General features: G+C 40.3%; 2 protein-coding genes across 2 annotated transcripts in view; one reads left to right on the top strand and one right to left on the bottom strand.

Annotated features, from left to right (window-relative positions):
- Nucleotides 1-20,347, top strand: part of NUP153 (nucleoporin 153kDa) — a 31,929-nt gene extending 11,582 nt beyond the window's left edge. The window contains exons 9-22 of the mRNA XM_009084352.1: nucleotides 1,830-1,976; nucleotides 2,690-2,742; nucleotides 5,380-5,507; nucleotides 7,054-7,187; nucleotides 7,941-8,033; nucleotides 8,265-8,352; nucleotides 8,621-8,746; nucleotides 10,304-10,918; nucleotides 12,831-13,025; nucleotides 13,524-14,366; nucleotides 14,943-15,302; nucleotides 17,077-17,349; nucleotides 18,561-18,717; nucleotides 19,184-20,347. Coding sequence (XP_009082600.1) covers nucleotides 1,830-1,976; nucleotides 2,690-2,742; nucleotides 5,380-5,507; nucleotides 7,054-7,187; nucleotides 7,941-8,033; nucleotides 8,265-8,352; nucleotides 8,621-8,746; nucleotides 10,304-10,918; nucleotides 12,831-13,025; nucleotides 13,524-14,366; nucleotides 14,943-15,302; nucleotides 17,077-17,349; nucleotides 18,561-18,717; nucleotides 19,184-19,268 — 3,297 coding nt within the window. The 3' untranslated portion in view covers nucleotides 19,269-20,347. The remainder of the gene's footprint in view (nucleotides 1-1,829; nucleotides 1,977-2,689; nucleotides 2,743-5,379; nucleotides 5,508-7,053; nucleotides 7,188-7,940; nucleotides 8,034-8,264; nucleotides 8,353-8,620; nucleotides 8,747-10,303; nucleotides 10,919-12,830; nucleotides 13,026-13,523; nucleotides 14,367-14,942; nucleotides 15,303-17,076; nucleotides 17,350-18,560; nucleotides 18,718-19,183) is intronic.
- Nucleotides 20,348-23,215: 2,868 nt separating this feature from the next.
- FAM8A1 (family with sequence similarity 8, member A1) lies at nucleotides 23,216-26,813 on the bottom strand (the record flags this gene model as incomplete). The annotated part of the gene is made up of 4 exons (XM_009084353.1): nucleotides 23,216-23,680; nucleotides 24,002-24,141; nucleotides 24,349-24,472; nucleotides 26,693-26,813. Coding segments are annotated over 4 exons (530 nt in total), but the record flags the coding sequence as incomplete, so codon positions are not given.
- Between the last annotated feature and the right edge of the window lie 583 nt (nucleotides 26,814-27,396).

Raw genomic sequence — 27,396 nt, forward strand, 5'->3', positions numbered from 1 at the left:
GTGAGGAAGAATGAGGATGGCAGAACACTGAAACAGGTTGCCCAGAGGGATGGTGGATGCCCTATCCTTGGAAACACTGGAGGTCAGGTTGGATGGGGCAGGTGGGATACTGCTCCTAGGGCAGAGTAACACAGGCACAAGTATAAACTGCAGAAGTGGCTGGAGACGAGCCCTGCGGAAGAGGATCTGGGGGTGCCAGGCAGCAGCAGCTCAGTGTAAGCCAGTGTGTGCCCTGGCAGCCCAGAGGGAAAATCATGTCCTGGAGTGCATCTAACATGGCATAACCAGCTGGTCAAGAGTGGGATTTTCCTGCTGTAGTCAGCATTGGTGTGGCCTCACCTTGAGCACTGTGCGTAGTTCTGGGCCCACAATTTAAGAAAGATGTGAAAGTCCTTGATTGTGTCCAGAGGATGATAACAAAGCTGGTGACAGGGCTGGAAGGCATGTCCTGTGAGGAGTGGCTGAGGATTTTGGCCTTGTGTGACTGGGAGAGGAGGCAGCTGAAGGGTGACCTCGATTGCTCTCTACAACTTCCTGAGGAGGGGAAGTGGAGAGGGTGATGCAAGTCTCCGTGGGATCCAGTGACAGGACATGTTGCTGAAAGCTGCATTGGTCAGAGGAGGTTCAGACTGGAGATTAGGAATCATTTCTTTGCTGAGAGCATGGTCAAACACTGCAGCAGGCTTCCTAGAGAGATGGTTGATGACCCAAACCTGTCAGTGTTTAAGAGGCATTTGGACAGGGCCCCTAACAGCACCCTTTAATTCTAGTTAGCCCTGAAGTGGTCAGGCAGTTGGACTACATGGTTGTTGTTAGTCCTTGCCTGCTGAAAATACTCCATTTCGATTCTAGTCTGTTTACATTGAAAAATAGTAGTGGACCATCCTTCACTCAAAATGAGCTTTTGAACTAAATAAACCATATTTTACTCAAGGTTCTGAAGTGAGTATAATAATTTTTAAAAAGAAGTAATTTTATTAACTTTATAGATAGTATAGCATGAATTTTATCGCCAGGAGTTGTGAGATACTGTGATATTAAAGCTGCATTGTAAACACAGTTTTCTGTGGATGCTGATTTAAATAATACAATGTATGTTAAGTCTGATTATTGCGATCATCAAGACTGCAGAGAATTTGGGGAAATTGTATAGCCTTTTGGCAGCACAATTTGGGATCTTTCTTGTTAATACAGTGAGCCAGTTTTGCAGAATGCACAGTGCTGCTTGTTAAAAATGAGCTCTTGTCTTTGAGAATGCTTTGACAGGGAAAGTCAGACCAGTACTCTCAAGAGCATCAAATGCAAGTCTAAAACATTGGAACAGACATTAATGAATGAAACTATATTAAAATAATTTTACAACTTTTTTTTTTTTGAAAGTGTAACTTCAAAGGAGGAAAATGTCGAAAAAACCTGAAACCCAGAACCTGATTTAACACTGCTTAGCACTTTGAATGTTAAATTAATGGATTAATCCAGTAAAAAAAATAATCTCAGTGAGGGCAGAGGAGAGGAAAAGATGGGAGTATATTATAGTAACACGAGTTATTTTGCATATAATAATATGATTTATTTCATATATGAAGTTATCTGCCAAATTTTGACATAGGATTCAGTCAGACTTTGACTACTTCTATAGCTTCGTGGATTTGATAACTGATTTTCTGTTGATTTCCTTCTGCAAGCTAAATATTTTCAGCACTTCCAAATACTTTTCACTGAGTGGTGAGACTGATGGGAGGTTTATAGCTCTGTAATGTTTTTCATCAGTAAATTGTGGCAATTCGGGTGGGTGCAAGGATAAATTGATTGCTGCTTCCCTTTCCAAGATGGATTTGCAACATCCTCCTATCCAGAAACTTGTGACACCAAAGCCAATGTCCCTGACAGCGACTCGGATCATGTATTTCAAACCATCTCTGAAACCAGCTACTAATTCCAGAAAGATTCATCAGAGGGTAGACACAGAGCATCAAGTGAGTACATTTTCTGGTTCTTATTTGCCTGCTTTTTACAAGCTTGGAATGTGTATAACCAATTACTCTGCTCAGATGCTCTTCCTGCCAGAGTACTAATAGTATGTCTGAGGTGAGTGTTAAGACAGTGGGAACCATTGTGAATGAGATACAGTTATACTCCTGAAGCCTCTAAGTATCTTTGGAACAGTAAGTGACTGGTGCTTACCTCAAAATGTGATGATGTGCTGTTGGGTCAGGCTGTACTCAGTGAAAGAATGTTAAAATACAGAAACAAAAGTACACCAAACTGCCACTGATGGAACATGCTGCTGTTGTGTGTAAAATCCTTCAGGTGAGCTACAGGCTCCAAGTGAGATTTCTGACCATTACCCATTCAGATCACTTTCTTAATTACCCATTCTGATCACTTTGGTGTAGATGGAGTCCCTGATACAAACTTCCCTTAAAACAATACTGGTGTCTCTTTCAGAAAAAAAGTCACCAGTTCAGTATCAATCTGAACGTAAAAATGACCAGGGGTGAAATCCAAGGGCTGGAGACCAAAGTGGATAGTCATAGTGGTTAGGGAACAAGCTTAAGCAGATGAGGTATATTCAGTGGTGTAAATTAGAAGAACCCCAGCACGAAACATGTGTGCTTGCTTGTCTGCTTGTGTATTATTTCTAAATATATTCAGACAAATCTTGAAATAAATCAAACTTACTTTGCAGGACAGGACAGAGGAGAGTTTTCCTGCAGAACAGTCTGTAAAACCATCTGAAAGGTATGACATATCTATTAACTTAAAATACTTGAAAGAAGTGAGTGCTCACCTTTGTCTCTGCAGTCTGCAAGCTTGCCTGCTTGCAGTAACAGTACTCAGTAAAGAGAATGCAAAAAAGTGAGGAAATTGTATTATGATAGAGTTTAACCATTTGTTCATCTTGATGGTCATTAGGGGAACAGCTGTTAGTTTCAACTAATTACATAATTGCTTGAAGTCTGAAAGCTTTGTCCTACAAGAATTTCTGAAAAATTCTTTATAGTGTGAAGTGCTTTACAGTTCAGGAATATATTTCTTTTTTTTTTTTTTTTAAGTAAAAAGCTGGAGGAAAGTTGTTTTCTAATGCTCTTTTCATGACAGAGTCACTTGTCTGCTTTGTGAGTTTGCATGAAAAACAAAGAGTCCTTTAGAATCATCTCAGGACAAATGCCAACTTGTCTCCGAAACACAAAATTCCAGGAGAGTTAATAATTGTATTTTTTTCTTGAGGAGATTGTCTTGCATTACATTCCTTGCTTGGTTTAGATAGAACGACTTCACCTGCAGGTGATAGTGATGTCTCTCTCTTTGGCAACTAATCGTTTGGGTAATGCTTGAATTAAGACTCTGTTCATCCGAAGGATATCCCTTTTTTGAGAATTCATCCCTTCCAAAGAACAGTAGCAGGGAATCTGCTAATGTGTTGTCTCTGTGTTCTTCTTCCAAACAATTCTTATGTTGCCCTGGGCATTCTTTGGCTTGCAGAAAACCCCAAAGCCAGCCCTTTGTTTTACAGTCTAGTAGCCCTAGTTCACAGGAACCATCTTTGCATGGGTGGTTTTGGCAGAGGTGCAAACAGATGTTAGGTTTTAATTGTGGATTTTCAAACCGTTCTAAATTTTCTTTGGTACAACTCTGTTCTTCATTTAGAAGGGAGATCAGAAAACTGATACTGCTTTTTGGTTCACAAGTTTTACTGCTGTGTTCTAGTTTAGACTTTAGAGTAGATGGTCTTTTTTTTTTTTTCTTAAGAATTTTAATTTTTTTCTTTACAAGAATTTTAAATATTTTTAAGGAACAGTCCTTGATTGTCCTGGAGTCCTGGAGCAGGAACACAACACTGATAAGGGCCTGAGTCCCTTTGTGCACCTAACCTGCAGTACTTTCAGCCTACCAAAGGCTGTTTAGTTTTTAAACCTGGGTCAGAACAGTAGATTGGAATTACTTGCTTGAAGACAAAAAACTGTCTTTGTCCCTTAGAAGCTGACAAGTGTTAACAAAAAAGAGGAACATGGGCTATCATAGACATTCTATAATTGTCTGAAAAAAAGATGTATTTTGACATAAGATTTTTTTTCAGAATCCAAATTGATTGTCAGTTTGGATTAGCGAAAAGTTTGAACATATGGCCTTAAGGATCTGGCTTCCTCTCAGTGGTTACAGTGCTGAGCAGACTGTTTGCAAGTATCTTACAGGTTTAGACCAGTTCTCTTCCTCAGTCTTCTGGAAACTTGACCTGGTGTCTTCCAGTGTCATCAAATGTACTTTTGTACTGACTGACTGCTTGGCTGCAGGATAAGCTGTGATATGACAATTTTTTCCAGGGACACTTCATTTTGATGCCATACTGCTTTTTATTGTTGTTATTCCCTAGTTCACTTCTGTTTTGGGATGAATTTTTCTTTTTGGGGGGTGGGGGTGTGTGTTTGTTTGGTTTTGTTTGTGTGTGGGTTTTTTGTTTGGGCATTTTGTGTGGATTTCTGCTTTGTTTTGAGTTTTGTTGTATTTTTTGGGGCTTTTTTGTGGCTGGTGATGGGGGTTTTGTTTGGGTGTTGGTTTTTTGTTGGGTTTTTTGGGGGTTTTTTTGGGGTTTTTTTTGTTTTGTTTTTGTTTCTTTTTCCCATTTGGATTAGGAAATCTTTCTGGTTTGGATCTAGGCTTTTGTAATGAACTGAGAAATGCCTTTATATGCCTCACAAAAGGGATCTCTATTGAACTCTGGAAAGACTCTTGGAATTTTGGCACACCCAAACACCTCTGCTGCTTCAGCTGGTGGCCTCAGGAACGCCACAGCTGCTTTTGAAGCTTTTGTCATACTGTCTTCCCACACAAGTTTTAAGCCTCTTTATTCCCTAAGAGCCACTGGCAGCATTTCTTGTGCGTACGCATACACACACACATACACACACACATGCTCCCCCACTCCCTTTCCCTATATTTTTAGTTATTCTGTCATATCCCTGCAGAGGTACATGCTCAGCACAGAATCAGAGAACTGGCAGTCAAAATTTCCACTGCCTGGACTATTAAAAGCAAACATCAGAAAATAACAATCTAAATCAGTTCTTCTATTTCAGGTCTTCTGGCTTAGTCATCATTCCTTTATGGATGTTGTGACTGTTTCTTATGTATGTCCTTCTCATTGCAGCTCTTATTCAGCTTTTGCTGTATGGAACATCAGCTGTTTACCAGCATTTTAGCAACTTGTGGGACAGTTTTTTTTCTGATAACAATTAGAAGGTGACATTTCTAGGATTAATAGTAACTATAATAGCTTGAAACAATTGGCTGATAAGTTGATCTTTTTCCTCCTTCCCCCCCCCCCCCCCTTTTTTTTTATCCCTCTTCCTCAACCTATGTATTGTTATTCTGTGGCAGCAAATTGACCTACCCCAAACCTGATACTCCTGCATCCAATGGTCTGTCTTTGGGAGGAAGAATGGATAGTTCCTGTGGCAAGATGAGAAGGGAAAAAGAACCAAAACTTGGACACAAACAACCGGTAAGTCTCTCTTAGGCTAGTAGATCTCACTGAGATTACTGAAATAACTAGCTGAGTACACCAGTGCCATTGCCTCATAGTAATTTTTAATGATGCCACTCCAGTTTTGTGGGTGTTCTGCTGTGGGTTTCAGAGCAGGCTCCAATTTGGTTATCTATTTAGGTGCCTCAACTTTGGTTTCATTTTTTTTAAAATCTGTAGTTATATTATCTTGGATGCGCTTCATACTAGAAAGTTTCTTATTGGCTGTTGAATTAATAAATTCGGTGGAGGTTTGTAGAGTTCTTATAAAGGAACAAATGCCAAGTAAATAAAGTTCATTTTGATATTTCATATTTGAGTCATGTAGGAGGATACAGGCCAAGAGCCTGAAGCAGAAGACAGAGTTCTGCATGCCTGCTAATGATTGTTCAGAATTTTTGGCACTTGGTCAGACTCATTGTGAGAGGGTTTTTTTGCTTGTTTTAATAGGAAAAGTCCATTTAATGAAATGATGGTTGTTACTATCCCAAAGATTATTTTACTGACTGGATGTTATATAAGCTGTCTACTACTGGATCTTAGATATAAAAATGTTAAATCAGTCTTCTGGCTGGTGCCAAATAAAGGAATAGTAAATACTGGAGAATATTTCTATAATAGAAGCGGTCTCAGTATCAATGTGCGATTCAAATCTCTGAAATGTGTAAGCTGTAAGGGACATTAGATTTCTGGAGTAGCAACATACATCTCTGCTTAGTCACTTTTGGGTAGATCTTGCTGCTACTGTGCAAATTGTGATTAGATTGGCTATTCCCATCTAAACTCTGCCTAGGCTAATCTTGGTAATTAAGTAGGTTAAAGGGCAAGGGTAAGACCACAAGTTTTAACTTTACATCCCCATACACGACATAGACTAGACTTACCAATGCTTTCGTTTTGGTGTTTTGTGCTTTGGTTTGGTTTGGGGTTTTTGGTACTGTGAGGAACCCACATCCTTCTTAAAACATTGTCTTTTCCCATGTTCACTGTAGTAATGACTTGAGAAACTTTGGCAGCTATCCTGCCTAATTTTGCCAGAGGAACAGTTTCTTACTTGCCATGAGGGCGATAAGAGGATCATAGAATGGTTATGTTTCCCTAGATCTTTAATAACTGAGGTACAGAAAACAAGAATAAATGTGATCTGTGCCCCTCTCTGTTCTGCACAGGTAACAATTTTGAGCTAACCTTCAGTATTCTAACTAAACAGGTGATGAATGTAGTATCTCCAGGAAACAGGCCTGCCGTAAATAAAAATGGTGTGGCAGACTTGTGTGGAGAGGTTAGGATTCCTCTCAAACTTGCTTTGTCTATAGAGCTGTCTGTTGCATTTAACTCCGTTAAGAAATTAAAGGTGGGACAAGGTAGGAAGGTAGTATGTCTTGTGAAAGAGAAAAAAAATTGCAACTTTTTTAAAGAAAGAAAAATCAAAGTCTACAGCTTTCCTAAAGAAAGGGAAGAACTAAAATTTGCAACTCCTTTTAAAGAAAAATTCAAATTTACAACAATTCAAATTTACACCTAGGAAGTGGAGCCAGTAACACTACCGGAAGTACCTCTACCCATCAGTACTGCGTCACTGCCGACGTTCAGCTTCAGTTTCCCTGCCAATAGTACTGTCTCATCATCACCCAGCACTGTTTCAAAAGCAGTGATGAACAAGGTGAATCTTTGTTGTGCATTGTGAATCTGTTTTCAAGATGAGTATACATCTGCTTTGCTGCATAGTAATTTTTAATATGGTGCTCATGAAGTTAACCAAAATTAGTTTATGACCTGTGGAATAAATCAGGGTTGTGTTCCAGCTGGGAGGTGGGGAGGGAGGCATCAAGTTATTGATTTGGCTCCTGTCCAATTTTTAGTTAACATAATTGTGTGACTGACTCAGATGCTGTGGAGATTTTGTTGGATTTTATGCTAAGTTAAGTTATTAAATTAGAATGGTCATGTAAGCCTAGTATAGAATATGAGCCTTGGGTGCATTAATTGGTATATTATTGCAGTAAAATAAATACTAATCTGTTCTGGAGCACTTGAAGTATTTTTGCATATTTTGAGGCTGGTATCTGCTTTACCTTGTTGAGGTATTGCTCTTACTACAGTTGAACTGGGTTAAAGCTCTTAAAGTGCCTGGTCTGCTTTTCCATGTATTTAATATATTTAGATCCAAGTAGCATCTCAGTTTCTTCTTTTGATTTATGAGATCTGGTTTTTCTGATACTGTTCTATACACTCACTTGCAAGGTTCATTTTCTTTTATTATAACTCTTACCTGTGGGATAGAAATAAATATCAAACATCTGATTTCCAAGCTTTACTGCAGAATGTCTGTTAGATAGTGAATTCAGATAGCTGCTGTTGTTTCACCTGAATGTTTTTCTTTTAGATACAAAAATTAATTCTTTTAAAAACACAGGTACAACCAGCAAGTAGTGTTGGCAGTCCTATGTTTGTATTTTCATCTCCAATTGTGAAGTCTACTGAGGTGGAAGTGCTACCTCCGTTGTCTGTAAGTAAACTAAATAAAGCTCAATCTTTTCTCAATATTTAGTAGAATATTGCAGAACAATAAAGCAGATTTTGCCCCCATAATGGGGAAGAGAAATAAATAGGTTTTTGACTTGTAATTTGTCATCCAGCTTCTACCAAAAGTTTGAAGACTGGATTTCAGATTATTGCTTGTGTGTGAAACTTAATTAAAGTTTCTTAGCATCTAAAAAACTTCTCTTTTTCATAGCAGATGAAGTTTACATTTAGTGTTCCTGTTGCAAAGTCAGCAGAACTTTCTGGATCTGTTGATACACCAGTGACATCCTTATTTAGTCCAGGTAACAAGAAGTTTTGGCATATCAAATCTAAAGTGCTGATTCTCTTTTGTATATTAAATAGTTAATCTGTCATTTCTGAGCGTGCTAGAAATTCCAGGCAGGGTGTGCTTTCAGTGACAGCTCTGCTTTTTATCAAATTGTGACTATAAACTGTTGTAAAAAAGGTAGATTTTTGAAGATTCTTGTGTAAGCCGCATGAAACATGGAAATCCTTGTTTCTAGCAAACACGAATATATTTTAAGTGGATTTTTTGTTTTATTTTAAAAGGTAACACCACTGTAAACAGCACCAGCAATAAGAAGGAAGAGGAGGGGGAAGAAGAATATGATGGCCTCTGCAAACCTGCTAAGTTCTTGAAGCAAGGAAGTGTGTTAGACATCTTAAAAAGCCCTGGTGAGATCAGGAATTCATTTCAGAAAGATCCTGCAGAAAGTGCACTATCATATAACTGCAATGATTTTTTAAATAAACCCACCACAACAGCAACAAAAAAACCCCAGTTTGTCACAATTAATGCAATGTTAGCTACTAATACAGGTGCAGGAGAACATTACATCTGTGGGTGTCTCCTTCTGTTCTAAGTGTGGCTTTCATTGCTGAAAGGAAAACTGCAACTTCAAACTAGATGCATTGCTTCTCCTTTACGTGTTAGGGTGTGTTTGAAAATTAACTATAAAAAGAATTGGTCAAATAACCAAGTGTCGAATCAAATGCTTTACAAACATTCCACTCCCACCTTCACCATCTCCAGAAATTAAGAATGGTAAAGGTAATTGCATTCCTAAAGATGGTTCAAAATCTCCAAATCTTTTAGCCTTAAATGAAAATAGGTACAACGGATTCAAATGTAATTTTTAAGTAGCAGTGGGTTCTCACTTTTTGAAACAGTATTGATTTTTAAGTCATTTCAGCTGTTTAGTACAGAGAGTGTGTGTAGATGATAATTTTTGTTTTAAGAAAAAGGATTCTATTGAATTTGATCTTTTCCCGTAAACCTTGATTTGCAGTAGGACTTTTTAATATGAAATGACAGATCTCTGTACTGCATAAGAAAGCAATGCCTTTTTCTTTGGAAAGAGCTAAATGAGGGAAAATACACTATGTGTTTTGTTTAAGGAAAGGTCTGTGGGTGAAGTGATGTTAGTTTTCTTTATCAGCTTAAAAGAGGCAGGTTCTAAATCCACACCATTCAGACTCCATGTCTGATATAAAAACCCAATCCTGTAACAATAACAACATAATAAAAAAGAAACTCTTCATTTTAGCTTTACAGGTCATTTGTGCTGCTGTGTAAGATGCATTGCTGTATCATTTTCATTAGTGTTTCCACCTTGGTGGTTGTTGTTTTCTGACAAAATTGACACCTTTAGATAAGAGGTTGGTCTGTGTCCAGTGGATTTTGAGCAAAGATTATAGTTAACAATTGTTTGGTTGTCTTAGTTTTTATTACTTAATGAATACTCAGTATTTGTGGGGGAATACTATGTGAATTGCTGCTCCAAGTACCAACTGCTGTACAGCTACTAAAGTAAATGTGAGTCATCTACTCTGGCAGAAATAGCTTTAGAAATGTGATTTGCTTGGGTGTGGTGTCTTAAAATGAAATTGGATTATTTCTGGTCCATGACAGGCAGACAACTCTCAGTACTGTTTGCTCACACTTGCATCTACCAGTGTAGTGGAAGATGAGATGTGTATTTAAAACTTTCTTGAAAATGAAGAGTTAAATGAAGCTTTAAATAAATGTTTGGTCGTGTCCCAGGGCAGCGTATGAAATTTCATCCCTTTCGATAAGATTTCCAGCGACTTCCTCTTGCAGTTAGTGGAATGTGCAGTTGCAACCATTGACACTTGGTTTAAGTTTATGCTGTCTAATATTCTAAGTAACTTACATACAGCCAGGGTACTGCTTTATCAGTAAGATCTGTCCCTCTTTTTCTTTTTCACTAGGATTTATGTCTGGGAAAACAGAGTCCAGTACATCTGCACAGCCTGTTACAAGCACAGTGGTCTATACAAGGCCTGCAATAAGTAGTTTTTCTGCAGGTAAAGACACCTCTAAACAAGCATCCTCGTTTTGGCAGTCTGACACACATGACCCATGTCTGCAGAACAAAGCCACAGATGGCAAATGTGTAACCTGTGAAGCTGCTAAAGTGTCAGTTGTGGAGAGTACGAAACAGACAGTGAGTGTAAGTCAGTGTGTCTCCTCTAAGACAGCAGTCCCTGCAACAGGGACATTGGGCTTTGAAGACAAATTTAAACCAGCACCGAACATGTGGGATTGTGATACCTGTCTGGTCCAGAACAAACCCGAAGCTACAAAATGTATAGCATGTGAGACACCAAAGCCTGGAACAGGAGTGATGCCTGCTCTGACAATGCCAGTGGTCACAGACAACTCGGTGACAGTGACACCCTCCTCCAGCAGCACTGGCACAACAGTCACTCTGGGGTTTGGAGACAAATTCAAGCAGCCAAAAGGCTCTTGGAACTGTTCAGTGTGCCTTTTGTCAAATAAGGCAGAAGACAGCAAATGTGTAGCTTGTCAGTCCGAGAAACCAGGTTGGTTCTTTTTTTCTCTGTTGTTTCAGTTTTAGTCCCTGTGCAGTTTTTACAGAATAAAGTATGTTGCATATAAAAAGTATTTTGAACAGCAGGGCTGTGTGCCAGACAGGGTGGATTAGTGGCCCTCTGCAGGAATGGTTGCAGGCACTTTGCAGGTCTCAGCCCAGATTCCAGCCTGTCACATGAGTTCAACTGATTGTGAAATGTATTAGTGCAGAGCTGAATTGAAGCAAATATACTCTGCTTTGCAGCTGGTGAGGAAAGATTACTAAATTGGATGCCTTAATTAACTTAAAACCAGTTGACTCATTTTCAGTGGGCAAAGATGTGAACTGCATAGAAAGAGTTAAGAACTACTGGCTTTGCTGGGTTTTGTTTTCTCTTTCAAAATGTAAGTGGAATCAGTATTTACACAACATGGCTAAAAATGTCTCCAGTCAGCATTTGTGTGCACTTGCACAGAGGTATGAAGCCAGACTCCAAAACAGTGTAGTCTTTAACTAGTTGTCTGAAGCTAAAACAAACCCCTGTGTTCAGGTCTGCCTGTGAAGGCCAGTGGTTGCCTTCCAGAACGTGGGGGGCCTTGTCTGGAGAGGTCAAGGCTCTCACAGACCTTGGTGGGGAGGTGGGTGCTTTCTTCAGTCAGTTCTGTGTTGTTTCCCCATTATATGTGATTGGAATGGATTTCGAGTAAATTTTTTTTAAAGCACAAATAATTATTTTAGTGTTAACTTTCACTGGCTCTTAACATCATTTAATGTCAAAAATACCTTTGCAAATACATCCTGGAGGGGGCAGGTGGAAGCAAGATGGGCTAGATTGTAGTTTGTAATTGTTAGGTAGAGTAACAGTGGAATTTCTTCAGATAAGATAATGCATTTTAGAGGAAACTTATTCTCATGGACTTCCAGCCTCAGAGTGTTCAGCTGGCAGTTTTGTCTGAGACTGGCCATTGCAAGGAAGAATTTTGGATGTGAGGGGTTTGCCATGACCACCATGGCACAGAGAATTGCAGTTCTGCTATGTCTGTCATGGGGACAAGTGAGGCAAGAAAGATGAGAGGATATAAATTCTCTGAATGTGCTGTGGAACAGATGAGCCACTCCTGTCTTTACGGTTTCAAATTTGAGACATTGTCTTCTGCCTCTTTTAAATGCCACCCTCACTGCTTTAGAACTGTAGGTGAACATGATGATTGTGATGCTTTTGTGGCTCCAGATGTCTCCTCACACTTGGGGAGCTGAAGTTTGCTCTTGGGGGTCAGCATCAAGTGACATCTCTTCCTCTAAAAGGGGAGAAAATTGGAAGGCAAGAGTTGTCTTTCAGGCCTCAGCAGCAGATTTCTGCTGCTGTTGGAGACTGTGGCTTGTGTAGTGAACACAGGGTTGTGCATTTGGAAGGTCTGAGTTCCTCTTTTTTTCCGCTTTTGTTACCATGTAGTTTTGAGTGTGTCCTGTATTTGTGATTTGCTGATGAGTCATTCTAGTAAATTCTCAGCCTCACATTACTTGACAGCAGTCATTATCTTGAGTGATGCTAACTTTGACTACTGGTTACTTGTGTTGCCAGAAATTCCTTTAGTAGATTTAGTTCAGTGAGGTACCTGTAATTTACATCTGAAATAGGCTATGTTGCTGTATTCTGTGAACTGCAGTTGCTGTTCAAGTGTCACTGGTTGAATTTGTGTTTAAAATCATAGATAGATCATAAATAAGAATCTAGGAGTTTCTATTGTTTACAGTCTCAGATCGTGTTTGACTGAATTAACTTGTAGCTTTTTTTTTTAGATTTGTTTTTTACTGTTTGCATGTGTGTTTTGCAGTTTAGTGAGCATTTTAGAGTTTCTTAAGAAGTTCATGTTCACTTTATCATTTATGCAGGATGATTAACTATCTTGCTTCTTTCTCAGGGAGTTCAGTGCCTGTGACCAGTAGCAGTGTTTCTGCATTTTCTGCTTCGTCTGGAGGCTTTCTGGATTTAGACAAATTCAAGAAGCCTGAAGGAAGCTGGGAATGTGAGGTCTGCTTGGTCCAAAACAAAGCAGAAGCCACCAAATGTGTAGCCTGTGAAAGTGCAAAGCCAGGCACCAAAGCAGAGCTCAAAGGTAATACTTAATGAGAAAAAATGGGTGTGCATTCTGCAGGTTTGGGGTGGGTTTTTTTGTTTTGGCTTATTTTTAAGTATGGCAATTTTTCCTTTGAAATATGGCAAATTGTCCATTTTTGTGTAGTAATATTGCTTAAGTTAAGGTAATGTGCCTATGTTTCCACACCCATTCCCCAGAAAAAGATTACGTCTTTTAGATAGAAGCTTGTATCAGTGACATGGTTGTTCTTTACAAGCTTTATGTGTTGTCCATGTGGAGTTTAGACCAAAAGCATGGTCTTTCAAAGGAGTTAGCAGAATGCTTTTCACAGCCAGGTGGTGGGCAGAAGAGCACCACTGTGGAAAGCTCTGTGTAGAGATGTGTGTGTGTTTGGTTTTGTTTTGTTGCACAGTTTTGACTCTGGGAAGTCCAAGACTAGAATCCCAGCCAGGCAGCTAAAGCCTGCATGTGCTGCATCATATACTGCAAACTTGACATTATTACTTATATCTGCAGGTTTTGGTACTGCCGTTGCATCTACAAATGCTGCGATGCCATCATTTGCATTCAGTGTCCAGTCATCCTCCTCTGAATCTCCTCAAACATTAGGTAGCACAGGAAATTTTAAATTTGGAGAACAAAGTAGCTTTAAGTTCGGCATTGCATCTGAATCTGCATCATCCAACACTGTGACTGGGGGATTTGAGTTTCCTACTGGTTCAGGGAACTTCAAATTCGGAGTTTCTTCCTCAGACTCTAAACCAGAAGACAGTAAAAAAGAAACTAAAAGTAATAGTTCTACCTTTGGACTTCCATCTACAAGCAGTCAGGCTCCTTCGACATTTCAGTTTGGAACAACGAGCCTGGGACAGCAGGAAAGGAAAGAGGAAACAGTTTTGGGAGGTTTTGGTTTTGGCACAAGTTCTGCTACTTCCATAGCTACCAATGACAATAAAACCGGAGTCGGTGGCTTCACTTTTGGAACTGTGGCAGAAAAGGATGCAGCATCACCTGCTTTGCCATTTAAGAAGCCAGATGAGAAAAAGGATGAAACTGTTTCAGTGAAGGGAGGCTTCTCTTTTGGCAATGTGGAGTCTGCACCTGCCTCACAGTTTGTTTTGGGAAGGGCAGAAGAGAAACAGGACTCTCTCACTTCTGCCGGTCCGTTAGCATTTGGAAAGAAAGTTGACAATGAAGAGTTAAAGGCACAACCTATCTTTTCATCTGGGACAGCTGAGCATACCAAAGAGGAGAGCACAGCAAAACCTGTATTCAATTTTAGTTTTGGCAAACCATCAGAAAAGGAGAGCGAGCAGGCGAAGCCACCTTTTAAGTTTGGGGCACAGACCAGTGCTTGTGGTAAGCAGAACACCTTTTGCTTTCACTTGTCTGCTCCTGTCTGTCAAGTAATACCTCTGAGGCCATACTGGACAAAATCTGTGAGACTTATATACTACCTGCAGCCTGTCTTTAGTTCTGGTTGTTGATGTGTACACAATATGTGGGAATTCCTTTATGGATTTGCAGTGGATTTTAACACTTCGTTTAGACAAAAAAGTCACCACACCTTAAGGAACCTGTATCACTGCTTGTATACGCACAGAAGTTGTATTTCCTCGGTAACAGCAGCACAGCTGGTGATAAAATCTGTAATATGGTGCAGCATCAAGGCCTCATACTGGTCTTGTTTTTTATAGTGAGAGGGAATGTCTTATTTCCATGTACTTGCAGCTGTGGTGCAAGGTATGCTGCTGTTTCTCCACTGCTACAAAAGTATAGCATCACCTCATAGATGTTACACAGTTTTGTGTTCCTCTGATTTGTTGGCAGTCTGCAGTGGAGGATTACAGTTCTTCAGTGATGATCACTGTGTGAAAAATTATTAGTTGTTAAATCCCATTTGTGTGGTTTAGTAACTGTGCTTCTTCCTTTCAGATCAAGGAGCATCCTTCAGCTTCCCGAGCTCTAGTTCCTCCAGCGCAGTCGTTCCCACCACTTCAGCCAACAGCAGTGGTGTGTTTGGCAGCACCCTCTCTTCCTCCAACCCTCAGCCAGTTCCCACTCCCTTTGTGTTTGGACAACCCAGCAACACTGTGACCAGCTCTGTTTTTGGCAATTCTGCAGAATCTGCAGCATCCCAGCCATTTGGCTTCTCTCAAGAAAACAAACCAGCAACCACATCTTCTAGCACTGGCACAACTCTTTCTCCGTTTGTCTTTGGCTCGGGAGACAGCAGTACCAATGCAGCAAATTCAGGCTTTACTTTTGGAGCCACAACTACATCAAGTTCAACAGGTACATTTTAAATACATGCCTTCTCATTTTCTCATTTTTGCCACTGCATAGTGGACCAAGGGAATACTGTTTCATGAATAATTTACTTTGCAAAATGTGCAGGCCAAATGCATGGAAGTAGAGAAAACTACAGAGTATTTATATTCAGGAATATAAATTTGGGCTCACTTCAGTCTGGGAAATAGGGTTTAGGAATGAACGTGCAGCAGGGTTGTTTTGTGCAAAGGACAATCCTTTACTGGATTTCAGTTTGTATAGGAGCTCTTCACTATGAGAATTAGTTTCTTCTCACTATCAGTCCAGTGCTTGCAGTTAGAAGTCAGTGAGTTGCAACTTTCCTGATTTGTCTCTCTCATACCTAAATCACAGAGTCATCAAGGTTGGAAGAGACCTTTAAGATCACCAACTCCAACCGTGAATTCTCAGCTGTTGTAAACCATGTAAATAATTCCCAAAGGCATTCTCTCCTAAGTACACAGAAACTCCGTGCCTCTACCTGCCATCACTGGTGCTTAAGGGTTGGTTTCTACTAAGGATCATGGCCAGTGTTTGTTAGTTTTCTAGCAATTTAGAGAAGATAGCAATAAGAACTATAAAGTTCCTTCGTGTTTTATGCTCATTACCCCACTGCATGAACTGCATAAGTAAACGCACGAAGCAGTGCGACACAAGACAAAATCTGCCAAATCATCTGTATTCCTGTGAGCTGTGCAGTATGTTGGAAGTAAGAATGACCCTGTGAGGGAAAGACTTAATCTAGTTTGAGCTGATGGCATAACTGTGTCAGTCACAGAAACTTCATTTGCACACGTTTTTGTGTATCAGAGAAAAAGCAGTCCTAAATTATAACCACCAACAGACCCATTTAAGCTGCTTACAAATCAGTAACTTTCAGTGTCATTTTGTTAGTAGGTGACACCATGTCTCAAACATCTGCACAAATGCAGAAGCCTGTATTTTACTGTGTATCTGTTGTTCTTGGAGAGTCCACTGTCCCAGTTATTAATTGCATTAATAATAATTAATATTAACTGCATCTCCTTGCCTGCGCAGGGAGGTTGGACCAGATGTGGTACCTTCCAACCCGACCCATTCTGTGATTCTCTAGTAGTACTGTTTGAAATGTCTCTTTTCCACATACGTTACTGTATGTATGTTTAGTCACTGTTCAGTTGTGCTTCATTCTTATTTCAGTATTTCTGCTGACAATGCAGAACCAAAGCAGCTAAACAGTTGGGCTTGTTGTCTCTTGGTGACAGGTAGAGAATTAATCTGCTAAACCAAGTTTTTGAGTAGAGAGATCCCTGCAAGCCTGATTTGGCCTCCAGAAGTTGCTAATGGCAAACACTTGGCCAGGGGAGGGGTACAGATGCTGACAAGAAAGATTCGTGTTCTCCTGGTCCTAATAAATCAGGAGCTGTATTTTGCGTGTTTGAAAAATACAGTTTGAATGAACATTCTCTGTGTGTGGTTCAGCCTTTAGTAAATACAGATTAAAGCATACTGTGTGTGGGAACCCATTTTGTAGGATGTGAAGAGACAGGCAGTGCGTTCTGAGCTTTAATTTTGTCTGACTTTCATAGACATGGTGTTTCACGTGTTATGAGGAAAGGTGCAGTTCCTGTTGTGGCTGTGTGTTTTATATACTGACACAGTTGGTTTGAAATTGAGTATTCAGCTACCAGACTTGGGGTTTTTGGACCTCTGTTTCTAGATTGGTCCCTGAGGGCGGGAGGGAAGCAGCACAACTGACATCTCTCTTCTCTTCCCAAAGGGTCATCGGCTCCGCTCGTGTTTGGCTCTGGGCTGGCAGCGCCTGCTGCCGGCCCTGCGTTCGGCGCCGCTCAGCCGTCAGCATTCGGCTCGAGCCAAGGCTCCAGCCAGCCAACCGCTCCAAGTTTTGGGTCGCTGTCCACACCGCTGTTTTCAGCTGGCACTCAGCCTGCTCCTTCTGCCTTTGGCTCGGTGACGAGCAGCACTCAGCCCCCTGTGTTCGGACAGCAGGCAACCCAACAGCCAGGATTTGGCTCTGGTACCCCCAGTGCTGGTGAGTGCTGACCATCCTCTTCCCTTTCGGTCTCAGAGATGATATATTTAATTACCTTTTCCGTGAAGTGCACCTTAGATTACATGGAGGAAGATGACTTTGGCGTTGTGCACGTACATAAGTATAATGGGAATTGCCCTCCACAAAAATAATGGGTATAGGGTTGTCATTTATGTCTCAGTCCTGACTGCAGAGACACAATGTGCCATAGGTATTTTAGCTGCATAGTGAGCCTTCTTCACAAGAGGCTTAGCACACATGAATGTTGCAACCCTATCACTAAAGTTTTGGGCTGTACTTTCTTGAGAAACCCAGTGCTGAAAAGGAGGCATTGAAAACCATGGAGTAATCACTGGTAAGATTGTGCAGAAGCACTGCAAGATTGTTGCTTTGCCATTTGTTAGAGTAGTTCTTAGCTATCTGACTTCAACAGGCCTCATTGTATACAATATGGTCAGAATTTAAGCATTTATGGGTTAAGACTTTATTTAAAGATCTTTTTATTAATGAAGCATAAAATATCATGAGAAGGGGCAGAGAATGATCTTCATAATTGAAGTGTAAGAAAGGCCTGTTTCATGCCTAGTAAAAAACACTGCCAGAATGTCTGTATTTGGTATCACATCAAGTACTCACAGGGAAATCCTCCTTTTTCCTCTCAGAAGTTTTACAAAGTAGCCTCCATTAAAAGTTTAAAGGTAAAATTCTCCTTGGATTGTCTGTGTTGCTTACTAGTTACTTTGATGGTAGGAATATCGGGTTTTTTAAGATGAGGTGCTGTGTAGGCACAGTAAGTGAAGGGGAGCCCTCAAATCAACTGCTTGAACACAAGGAAGTTTACTTAAATTGTAGCCTGAAATCAGGTAGATTTCTATTCAAGAGTTAATTAGTAAACTTCAGTTTGCACTTCAGGTACAAACTTAATGGTGGCACAGAAGTGAGTGAACCGTTTGTTACCAGTGTGCCAGCACTACGACTTTTAAGAGTCCCTTTATGATTCTCTGTTGAAGTGAATGGATTTGTTCAGTATACTGTTCCTGTAGCAATGTGGCACCTCTGGTGCATCCCCTCCCCCAATTCTGTCATCTTGAGCAACCTGTAAAAAAATTCTTTAAAGACAGTGGGGAAGAACATGAGTATTTTGCTGGAAAGGATGAACTCGACAAATGTCAACTTTCTTACTCGCTTCTGCTTCCACCTCATCTTCCCAGGTTCTGTATTCCAGTTTCGAAGTAATACTACTAATTTCAGCTTTCCAAGTAACCCAGGAGTATTCACTTTTGGTGCAAATCCTGCACCAGCAGCTCCTGCACAGCCTTCTGGCACTTCAGGATTTTCGTTCAGCCAGACTCCAGCATTTACAGTGGGGTAAGAGACCATATCAGAATTTCACTTGAGCTTCGGGTAATATCAGTGGACAGTGTTCAGCCTCTACTGCTGTTAAATCATGAGGTGTTCAGCTGAACCTTGGAGTTTGAAACTAAATTTGGCATCCTTCCTTGTATTAGCCTGACCGGCTAACTAAGCAACGGTGTCTATAAAGGAGCCTAGTGGTCAGAGTATCACACAGCAACACATGTGAGATTGTCTTGTTCTTGAAAGGTAAAATCCGTATCCAGCCATTATGCTGCTGCTTACCTTCTGAATAAGAGAGATTTAATTGGTTCTGGTTTCTGGAACTCTCTTCCTCCTGTTCAACATTTGCCGTTTGTTGCCAGCTGGTAACTAGTGAGACAAGACTATGAAACAGTTGTTCTGGAATATCTACTCAGTGCTGCTACTGAATTTTCAGCTACACTGTCCTAAACTCTGAACTACTAATTTCTTTTGATAGGACTAATGGGAAAAATGTTTTCTCTGCCTCTGGACCTTCAGTTCCTGGTCGGAAGATAAAGATGGCAGTTAGACGTAGAAAGTAAACGCCTGATTGGTAAAGCGTCAAAAACATTGGAAGCAGCTACTACTACCCCGAATTGTTCAGCTTCTGCCCTGAATGAATTGTCCAGCTTCTACCCTGAGTTGTCCAGCTGTTACCCTGACTCGTTCAGTTACTGGGACTGTACCTCACGCTGGCTTAGCGGAAGTCAGATCTACCTAAAGGAATATAAAACTTACCTTTCCTGCCCTTCCCTTCCCTCTCCCCGTTACATTCTCTTTTGGTAGCAAGTAAAGTTGGCAACAAGGCTGTTCTCAAGCAAAAGTCTCAAGTTACTTCTTTCACTGACTTGGCATGGTCTGGCTGTAGCCCTGAGTAGAGCCTGCACAGTGAATGGCTTGTACAATACCTCTTCATCCGCACCACCACGTGCGCTCATCCGCGTTTACTGACGCCTCAAATTGTAATTATATCAGCGAGGGATGTGCTGTATAGAGTAGAGAATGTTGATAACGAATGATTTCTATGCTGAGTTTGTGCTGGTGTATGTGTGAAGTGAGTGAGTTTGGGTGTATTGTGCACTAAAATTTTCTGATAGAGGAAGACTGATTAAAGGATGATCCATGCTAAGGACTTGTTAGATCTGTAGTTCTTCATTTAATAATTATATGCTATTTCTATATTTTCATTCTTACAGCCCTTGATCACCTGTCTCGCCTTGTTATTTTATTATGAAACATGTGTAAATACAATTTTGTTTCTCTGTACCTTTTTGGCATAACAAATCTGTGAAAATGAAATTTTAATTTTGTGTGTTACAGCCATTTTTGTTTAGTACTGTCTCAGATTTTATGTAAATCTCATTATTCAAAGTTGCCTAAATCCATTTAGAAAATCTTTAAAATTGGGAATTCTTAAAGTAAGTTTATTGGCTTTTCTGATCCATTTTTGTTTGGACCAAAAACCAGTATTGTACAAAGTATTAAGTATATATTTTTATATTTACTGAAATGGACTGTGGTGACTTTGGATAATAAGGAAAAGTTTAATATTAAAGCCATGTTTATTACAGTATAATTAACATGTTAAACCATGGGATAAATGCCATCAATAAAAACTGCGAAATATTACCTGGCAGTTTCACCTGTAATGAGATGGTTCCCTCGACCTGACTAAGGTCACCTGCTTTCTTCAACCTCTGCTTTTTGACAGTGCCACCAATTTTAGAGGATCTTATGCTAGCAAGAGGTCTGCTGTTAGAAAGGAAAGTTTTACTGCAGGCTTGGATAAGTTTGGAGCCACTGCTCAATGTGTCAGCTGCCTGACTGCAGTTGACTTTTTATAGGGCTATTAAAAAAAAGTAATGTTACAAACATCCACCACTGTTCCAACTGAAGAGGAGGAGGTACACCCAACTGTAACTGAGTCACTGGGGGTTTTCCACTTCTGTAGCATTTAAAGGAGCTTCTTGGAGAACAGACATTACCTGAGTAGAATCAGAGGAAATGTTCACTCGCCTGTGGACCCACAGCTGAGCTTGTGCCAAGTCACAGCATTGTGTATGACTGAGATTTCTTTCTTCAGCTCAAGCAGAAGAGACCTGCACAGTTGTCTATGCTGTGGCTTTGCTGGGTCTGTGCTGACACTTAGCCATTCACCCACTACTCCTACAGGTGCTGCCGTTACAAAGTGAGATGTGTTCCTCAGCACCAACTGGACTTGACAGGAGGACAAAGGCCAAGTGCCCTTTTCATGGGTAGAGCTCTAGTCACTGTTTCTATAAACAGAAAATACTCAGCAACCAGACTTCAAAACTATGCACAGAAGTCACCTTGTGCCACTGTAGCTGCGAGAGGATTATATGCAATTACACATTTCCAGATGTCTGAATCTGAGAAATGCCACAGATTTCACATTTCCCCCAACAGTGTTGCTTTTCCCTTCCTCCCCTCCAGCTTGTAGTTCAATTGCTACAGTAAATAGAACAAAAGTTCTTGTTTAGTCACACTGAAATGGTGAATAGGCAAAACTCACCCTAGAAGGAGCCTGAGGTAGTTCTGAGAGCTTTAGCTTTCATCACACTGACTGCCTGACATCTGTGCTTTGGTCAGCAGTGCAATTCTTTGAAAGAAGGAGCACAAGTCTGAGGAGCTGCTGAGGGAGCTGGGGGTGTTCAGCCTGGAGGAGGCTCAGGGTGACCTTACCACTCTCTACAACTGCCTGAAAGGAGGTTGTAGCCAGGTGGGGCTTGGTCTCTTCTCCCACATAAAAAGTGGCAGGACAAAAGGAAATGGCCTCAAGTTGTGCCAGGGAAGATTTAGATCGGAAATAAGGAAAAATTTTGTCACGGAAAGGGTTGTCAAACATTGGAAGAGACTGCCTGGGGCTGATGGGAGGCACCTGCCCTGGCAGTGTTCAAAAAAGCACATGACTGTGGCACCTGGGGACATGGTTTAGTGGTGAATGTGGTGATGGTTCGAATCAATGATCTGAGAGGTCTTTTCCAACCTTAATGATCCTATGATTTGAGGAATCATTAAAGTGGAATTGCCGTTGTTCTGTTTCAGCTAAACATCTTCAAGTGCTCCAACAGCCTCAACAGGGTGCTTTACTGAGGCCTGCTTATTGCCACTTTGACTCAAACATTTTTATTTCAGTGGTGTATGTCAGTACCACTACTCTAATGCTAATGGTACATTTAAGATGCCGAAGTCTTTTGGTTTGGTAATAAATTGTTAGTGTAAAACATTAACAACCCTCAAAATTATGAGGTATTTTGGTACAGATGCACTGTCTGCTTGAACAAAGACTAAAATCGACCCAAGATGACTGACTTATTTTACTTTAAAAAAAATATTTAAAAGTAGTTATCTAAAAGGTTAGCAAGTTCTTGTGGAGAGGTCACTGATGGAAAATGTCATTCTCCCACCAAGAGACCGTGGATCTGGTCCTGAATCATCGTTCTAAATGAAGACTGACATTCATACACAGACCACCTGTCAAATGGAAATACTGCAGAACACGAACACACTGCTGACTGAGTTATTCCACACGGAGACAAGAGAGAGAACCAGGCTCAGGTATTTCTGTCAACCAAACTATTGTCTAAAACTGAAGGCAGGGCGAGAACTTCAGCCACAGAGGGAGTGGTGAGTTAGGCCTAAGGCAGGAACACACAAAAACTGGGCTCTAGGATAATTCCAAAGTCTTACTCAACATTTAATAAAACATTAACATTGTTGCTTATATTCATTTCCCAAGATACTAATAACACGAGAATAAACAAATTATCAAAGCTATGTGGTCATGCAAAATATTAGGCTTCTTTATTCAGTATTTAAGTTACTCTGAATATACAAACAATGAGCCAGAATGATAAAGTGAAAATAACCAGTATTTGTACTTCTGCAGATGGACACCTATGACACATTTCCCTTAATGTTTTCTGCATGCTCCTGAAACACATTCAGCTGTTTGGCTCTGTATTATATGCAAGGAACAGACAAGTGCTTTCACTCCAAACAGAAGCAAAAAAGTTACCTTTCATTAGCTCTGTGCTGTTCGTGGCTCCAGAATTATTTACACAGGCCAGTTCACTAACACTGCAGTGTAACATACCCTTCCCAGAGGAAAAAGCAGCTATTGTTTCACCTCTTCATTAGCTTGGACAATTGAAATATGTGACAATGCTTGAGACAATCATGCAAAAAACTTCTCACATCAACGCTGTGATAAAATACTTAAAAGGTGAGGGAATATGGTCTGTGAAGCAATAATAAAGGACATGATAACTGCTGATCTCTCTGCACACATGGCAATTTAATTAATGTGATCTGCCTTATTGTCTAATACTGCAGTTCTCTTCGCCCTTGGCATATGACAGGCAACTGCCTGGAAAACAACTCGATTTTCTAGTTACCTGTCAACATCCAAAAACTGTAGGAGCAACATTTCTTTAAAGGTGGAGTATTTCTAGGTATATCTGCTTTCCAGACTGATGAACAGAACAGCTCCTTTCCGCAGCTGCAACAGCCACTTTCTGTCTCATCAATCGGAGGTTCGCACTCCCAGAATTTGCTAAGTATTGTCTCTCCCAAACTTCTTTGGCATCTATGAAAACTCCAATACTTTGAAGGTAGCTGCTGGCATCATACAGGAGCCATACATTTTCTTTAGCTTCTGAATCACTTCCCATTGAATTTGGGCAAAAGATTCCAATAGATACCTCAATTTCAGTTCTGGGATAGGTCTTTATTTGCTGGGGTGGGAGGGGATGTTCAAAACCAGTCCAGAAATCTCATCTTTTGGTATCATCTGACTCCATTTCTTCTGACCACAATAGTTCCTGCTACAATATCATAGGCTGTTCTGTTATGCTGGAAAAACAGCAGTGTAATGAAGGCAGGAAAAAATGATGCAATAGAAAAATTCTTGATCAAAGCTCGTACTGTGGACCTGAAATGAGAATAAAACATTCAAGTGTCTCATTTTCACTTCTCTGCTTATATCAGTAGTTAACTTCAAAGTTTTGTGCCTCAGTTTTGCACAGCACAAGAGTCAATCTCCAAAGTTCAGAGATTTTACCACCTAACGTGAAAAATATTCAGTGTGATTGAATAATCACTATTTTATTCTTAGATCACAGAATCTGACAGTAGCTCTTGCAATCTAATTATTGCAAAGGTCGACAATACAGCAGTGATGTGTTTCCTCCCAGATCACATGCTTTCAACACTGTTAATCTGAAGGCAACGTGACCGAGCCAGGAGCACTTACGTTGTCATACTGACATTGGAGGATGGAATGACTAACACTCGGCTGGGTGCAATCAGCACAGATGTATCACATGTCACAACTCGCAGCCCGAGCAAGAATTTCCCTGGGGTTGCTCCACCTGCTCCCCAAATGCAGATTATCTGTAAAAGAAAGGTTATTTCAATTCCACACAACACCACGTTGTTGACAGGTCTAGCAAACTTGGTTATCCTCAGAACTATGTGAATGTCATAAGCTTCAACATAATCCAAAATACTGCGAAGAGGATTTACATTATAGGCCAATGGTGGCAGTATTTTTCACAACCACTTCTTCAACAACTGACAACTATTAATTACAGGAGTTACCTCATAGAAGCAGACTAATAACCTGTAGATGAGAGCCACTATCATCATTTTCTGCAAATCTTCCATGGACGTATCTTCATCTATTTCTTCTATGATGTAATGCATGGCAAATTTAGAGATGTCCCTGTACAAAATAAGACAACTTTAAAACCATCCTCCTCCCAACACCAATCTTACCCCTTTTATATAAGAACTCACTCCTTCAGTTCTGGTATTAGTAAAAAAACAAAAGCTTCTTGGCCTCTCTGACGCTAAACAAGCCATTAAAATTCCGAACATGAGGTTTCCTTCTGAGCTGCAAAACAACTGAGTTGTTTTGTCTTTTTCATTAAGAAAAGATCATTTTTCATTTCCACTTTTGCACAATGGTGTCCCTGAGTAGTGGGCTGCAGAACTGTTCTGAAAATTCTCACACTTCTTGGGAGGTAAACAGATCCTGCAGGTGATCATCTAACTCCATATAACATGGAATGCATCCAAGTTTTTTCCTTGTAGAAAATCTCAAAGAAAAAGAACAGACAGCACTCTTCTCTATAAAAGCAAGGGAGAAGTTGCAAGTACCCCTAAGCAAGCAGGGCAGCCCTATCCTCCCTTGCCTGGTGAGGGTTCCTGACTCAGGAGTCTTTACTGCTTACCATACTCTCCTAGGGGCAGGAACCTGGGCATGCAACAGGAAGGTTTTAAAGCAATCTAAACCTTCTGGGTTTTATCCCAAAGCAGCTATGCAAAGCATCCATTTTGAGTACATGGCATACCTTCAGAAGAAAAACTCCAGACTGAACATTCTTATCTGACACTTGCAGTGGATACACGTGTTTAGGCAAGAATTTTTCACTCACGCACCTGAGACTCATAAAAATGTGCAGTCCCACTTCAAAACACTCCATCTGCATGTGTACTGCTTGCCCTCCTCTTTATTCAGACTTAGGGATTGAAAAACACCCCAGGAATTAAGAAAATAGTCTGGCATACCCTGCATTTCCCTTCAATACAGCCTTGGCCTGAAGTGTGTGCCTTGAACCTGACAGGATGTATTTTTTTCATGACAGCTCAGCCTAACCTCAAGCTCACCACATCCCAGGGGCAGAACCCCTCGAGAACGCTTCTCCAAAGTTCCTTGTAAGCAACTTCCTGGCTCTCACACAAACAGTAACACTGAATATGCTCTAAGTTATACCTTCACTACTTTACAGAAGCAATACACATACAGTTGTGCCCCATCTTTCCAGTACTTGCATTTTGTATCATTCTCAGCCTACTAAAACCCAAATGGAAACACAAGCTGTCAGGTTACAGCTGGAGGTTTTGGCAACTAAACAGAACAGCGACTGACATTTTAACTGATGCTTATCTGAACAAAACCCACTGATCACTTATGCTGACATATTTATTGGTCTGGATTTGACCCTCTTCCACACACCTCTCAAGCTGCAATTTAAGGTCTCTGGAAGATGTTATCTGTACAGTATCACTTTACAGTCAACATTTGGGTGGCTCTTTAGCAAAAATTTGGGTTTTGAAATGTGTTTCTACAGTAATGGAATTACTAACTACACCAAGTTCTCGTTTCTTCATCAGACTGAACAAGATTATGCACATACGAAGCAGAGTCACTAAATGAGCTGAGGAACAAAATATCTACAGTTAAAGAAGCAGCTTTAAAAAAAGTCTTTGAGGTAAATGATTAAACCTGCATATAAAAATGTGGAATGAAGAGTCCTTCAGTCTAGTGTACAGTTGACACACACAATGCTTGGTCACACCTGTTAAGAACCGCAGTTTACACCCAGTAAAGCCTGCAGTGTGGTAGAGCTTCTAGCAATCAGGCTGCATTCTGTGTTTTCCAAGTACATACACAGCTGATATGCATGATCAAATTTTTTTTGCGCCTGGGTTAGCATTGTTTAGCTCAGAAAATCTAAAGCACAGCACCATGTAAGATGTTACGAAGAAAATGTACTCCATCCCAGTCAGATCCAGTGCATTTCCAAAGGCTGCTTAAGAAGACAAGTTTATTTGTCAATGTTTTTTCTTTGAAAATTTTAAAGGACTTAAAAAAAAAAATCTTACTACTGCCCCCCCCAAATAAGAGTGCAAGGCTAATCTGTCCTTAGTAAGGAGTTTGTGAGCCTATACAGCTGTACAAATTCTTTGTTTCCACCAGCTGACCCAAACCCAGGATGTATTTAAAAGGATAACCTAGTGGTGCTTTTTTCCTCAACTTCTGTCAGGTATTAAATGCCATCATATGCATAAAGCATACACCATAAATGCAACCTGAGACCTCAAATAGCACAAGGAGCTTAAGGCTGTACATGACAAAGCTTTAAGTTGTTCAACTTACTTTATTCCACTGAGGTGCATAATACTTAAAACGATGGTTGCCTTAATAAAGAACAGAATGAAAAAATCCACCATCTCTGCAATGAACCTGTGTGCCAGTGAAGGGATGAGGAACTCCCGACCTGAAACAGAAATAGTTAACATTACCCAGACTTTTCTGTACTAACAAAAAGCTAACACTGTCATCTGAAGAACACTCCACATTAACCTCTCTGCAAGAACATAATCAAGATCTTGATCTTGGCTCACACCTTCTTCAAGAAAACTTCTAAAAATGCACAAAAAAATTTTCTGAATTGAGTTAAAAACCCATTCTTAAATTAAACTCTTTCAGAACTCTGAGTCCACTCACAATTATGATTAGAGGCAAAATCATACCTTGCTAGAAAACTGAAGTACATTGAAGCTACATCAATTTTTGTGTTCTTTTGTTTAGAAGAGCCTCATAGAGAACTGATTTCAGTAAATCTGAGAGGTCAGATGAAAGAAAAATTAGATCTACCACAACTTCTCTCACTCAGCTTTACTCTCAGATTAAAACACAGCCTATTTTCTGCCCATTCCCATACACACAGGAGTGGATGAAAATGTTACTTACTAGACATAAACATTCCTACAGACTAGTTGTAATACACCACAGCATGCTGCTCCACTCCCAGCCACAAAATGCAACATGTTTCTGCTATTCAACTGGCGAAGTGCAAA

This window comes from Acanthisitta chloris, unplaced genomic scaffold (genome assembly GCF_000695815.1).
Source record: "Acanthisitta chloris isolate BGI_N310 unplaced genomic scaffold, ASM69581v1 scaffold9571, whole genome shotgun sequence".
In the NCBI taxonomy this organism is placed as follows: Eukaryota; Metazoa; Chordata; class Aves; order Passeriformes; family Acanthisittidae; genus Acanthisitta; species Acanthisitta chloris.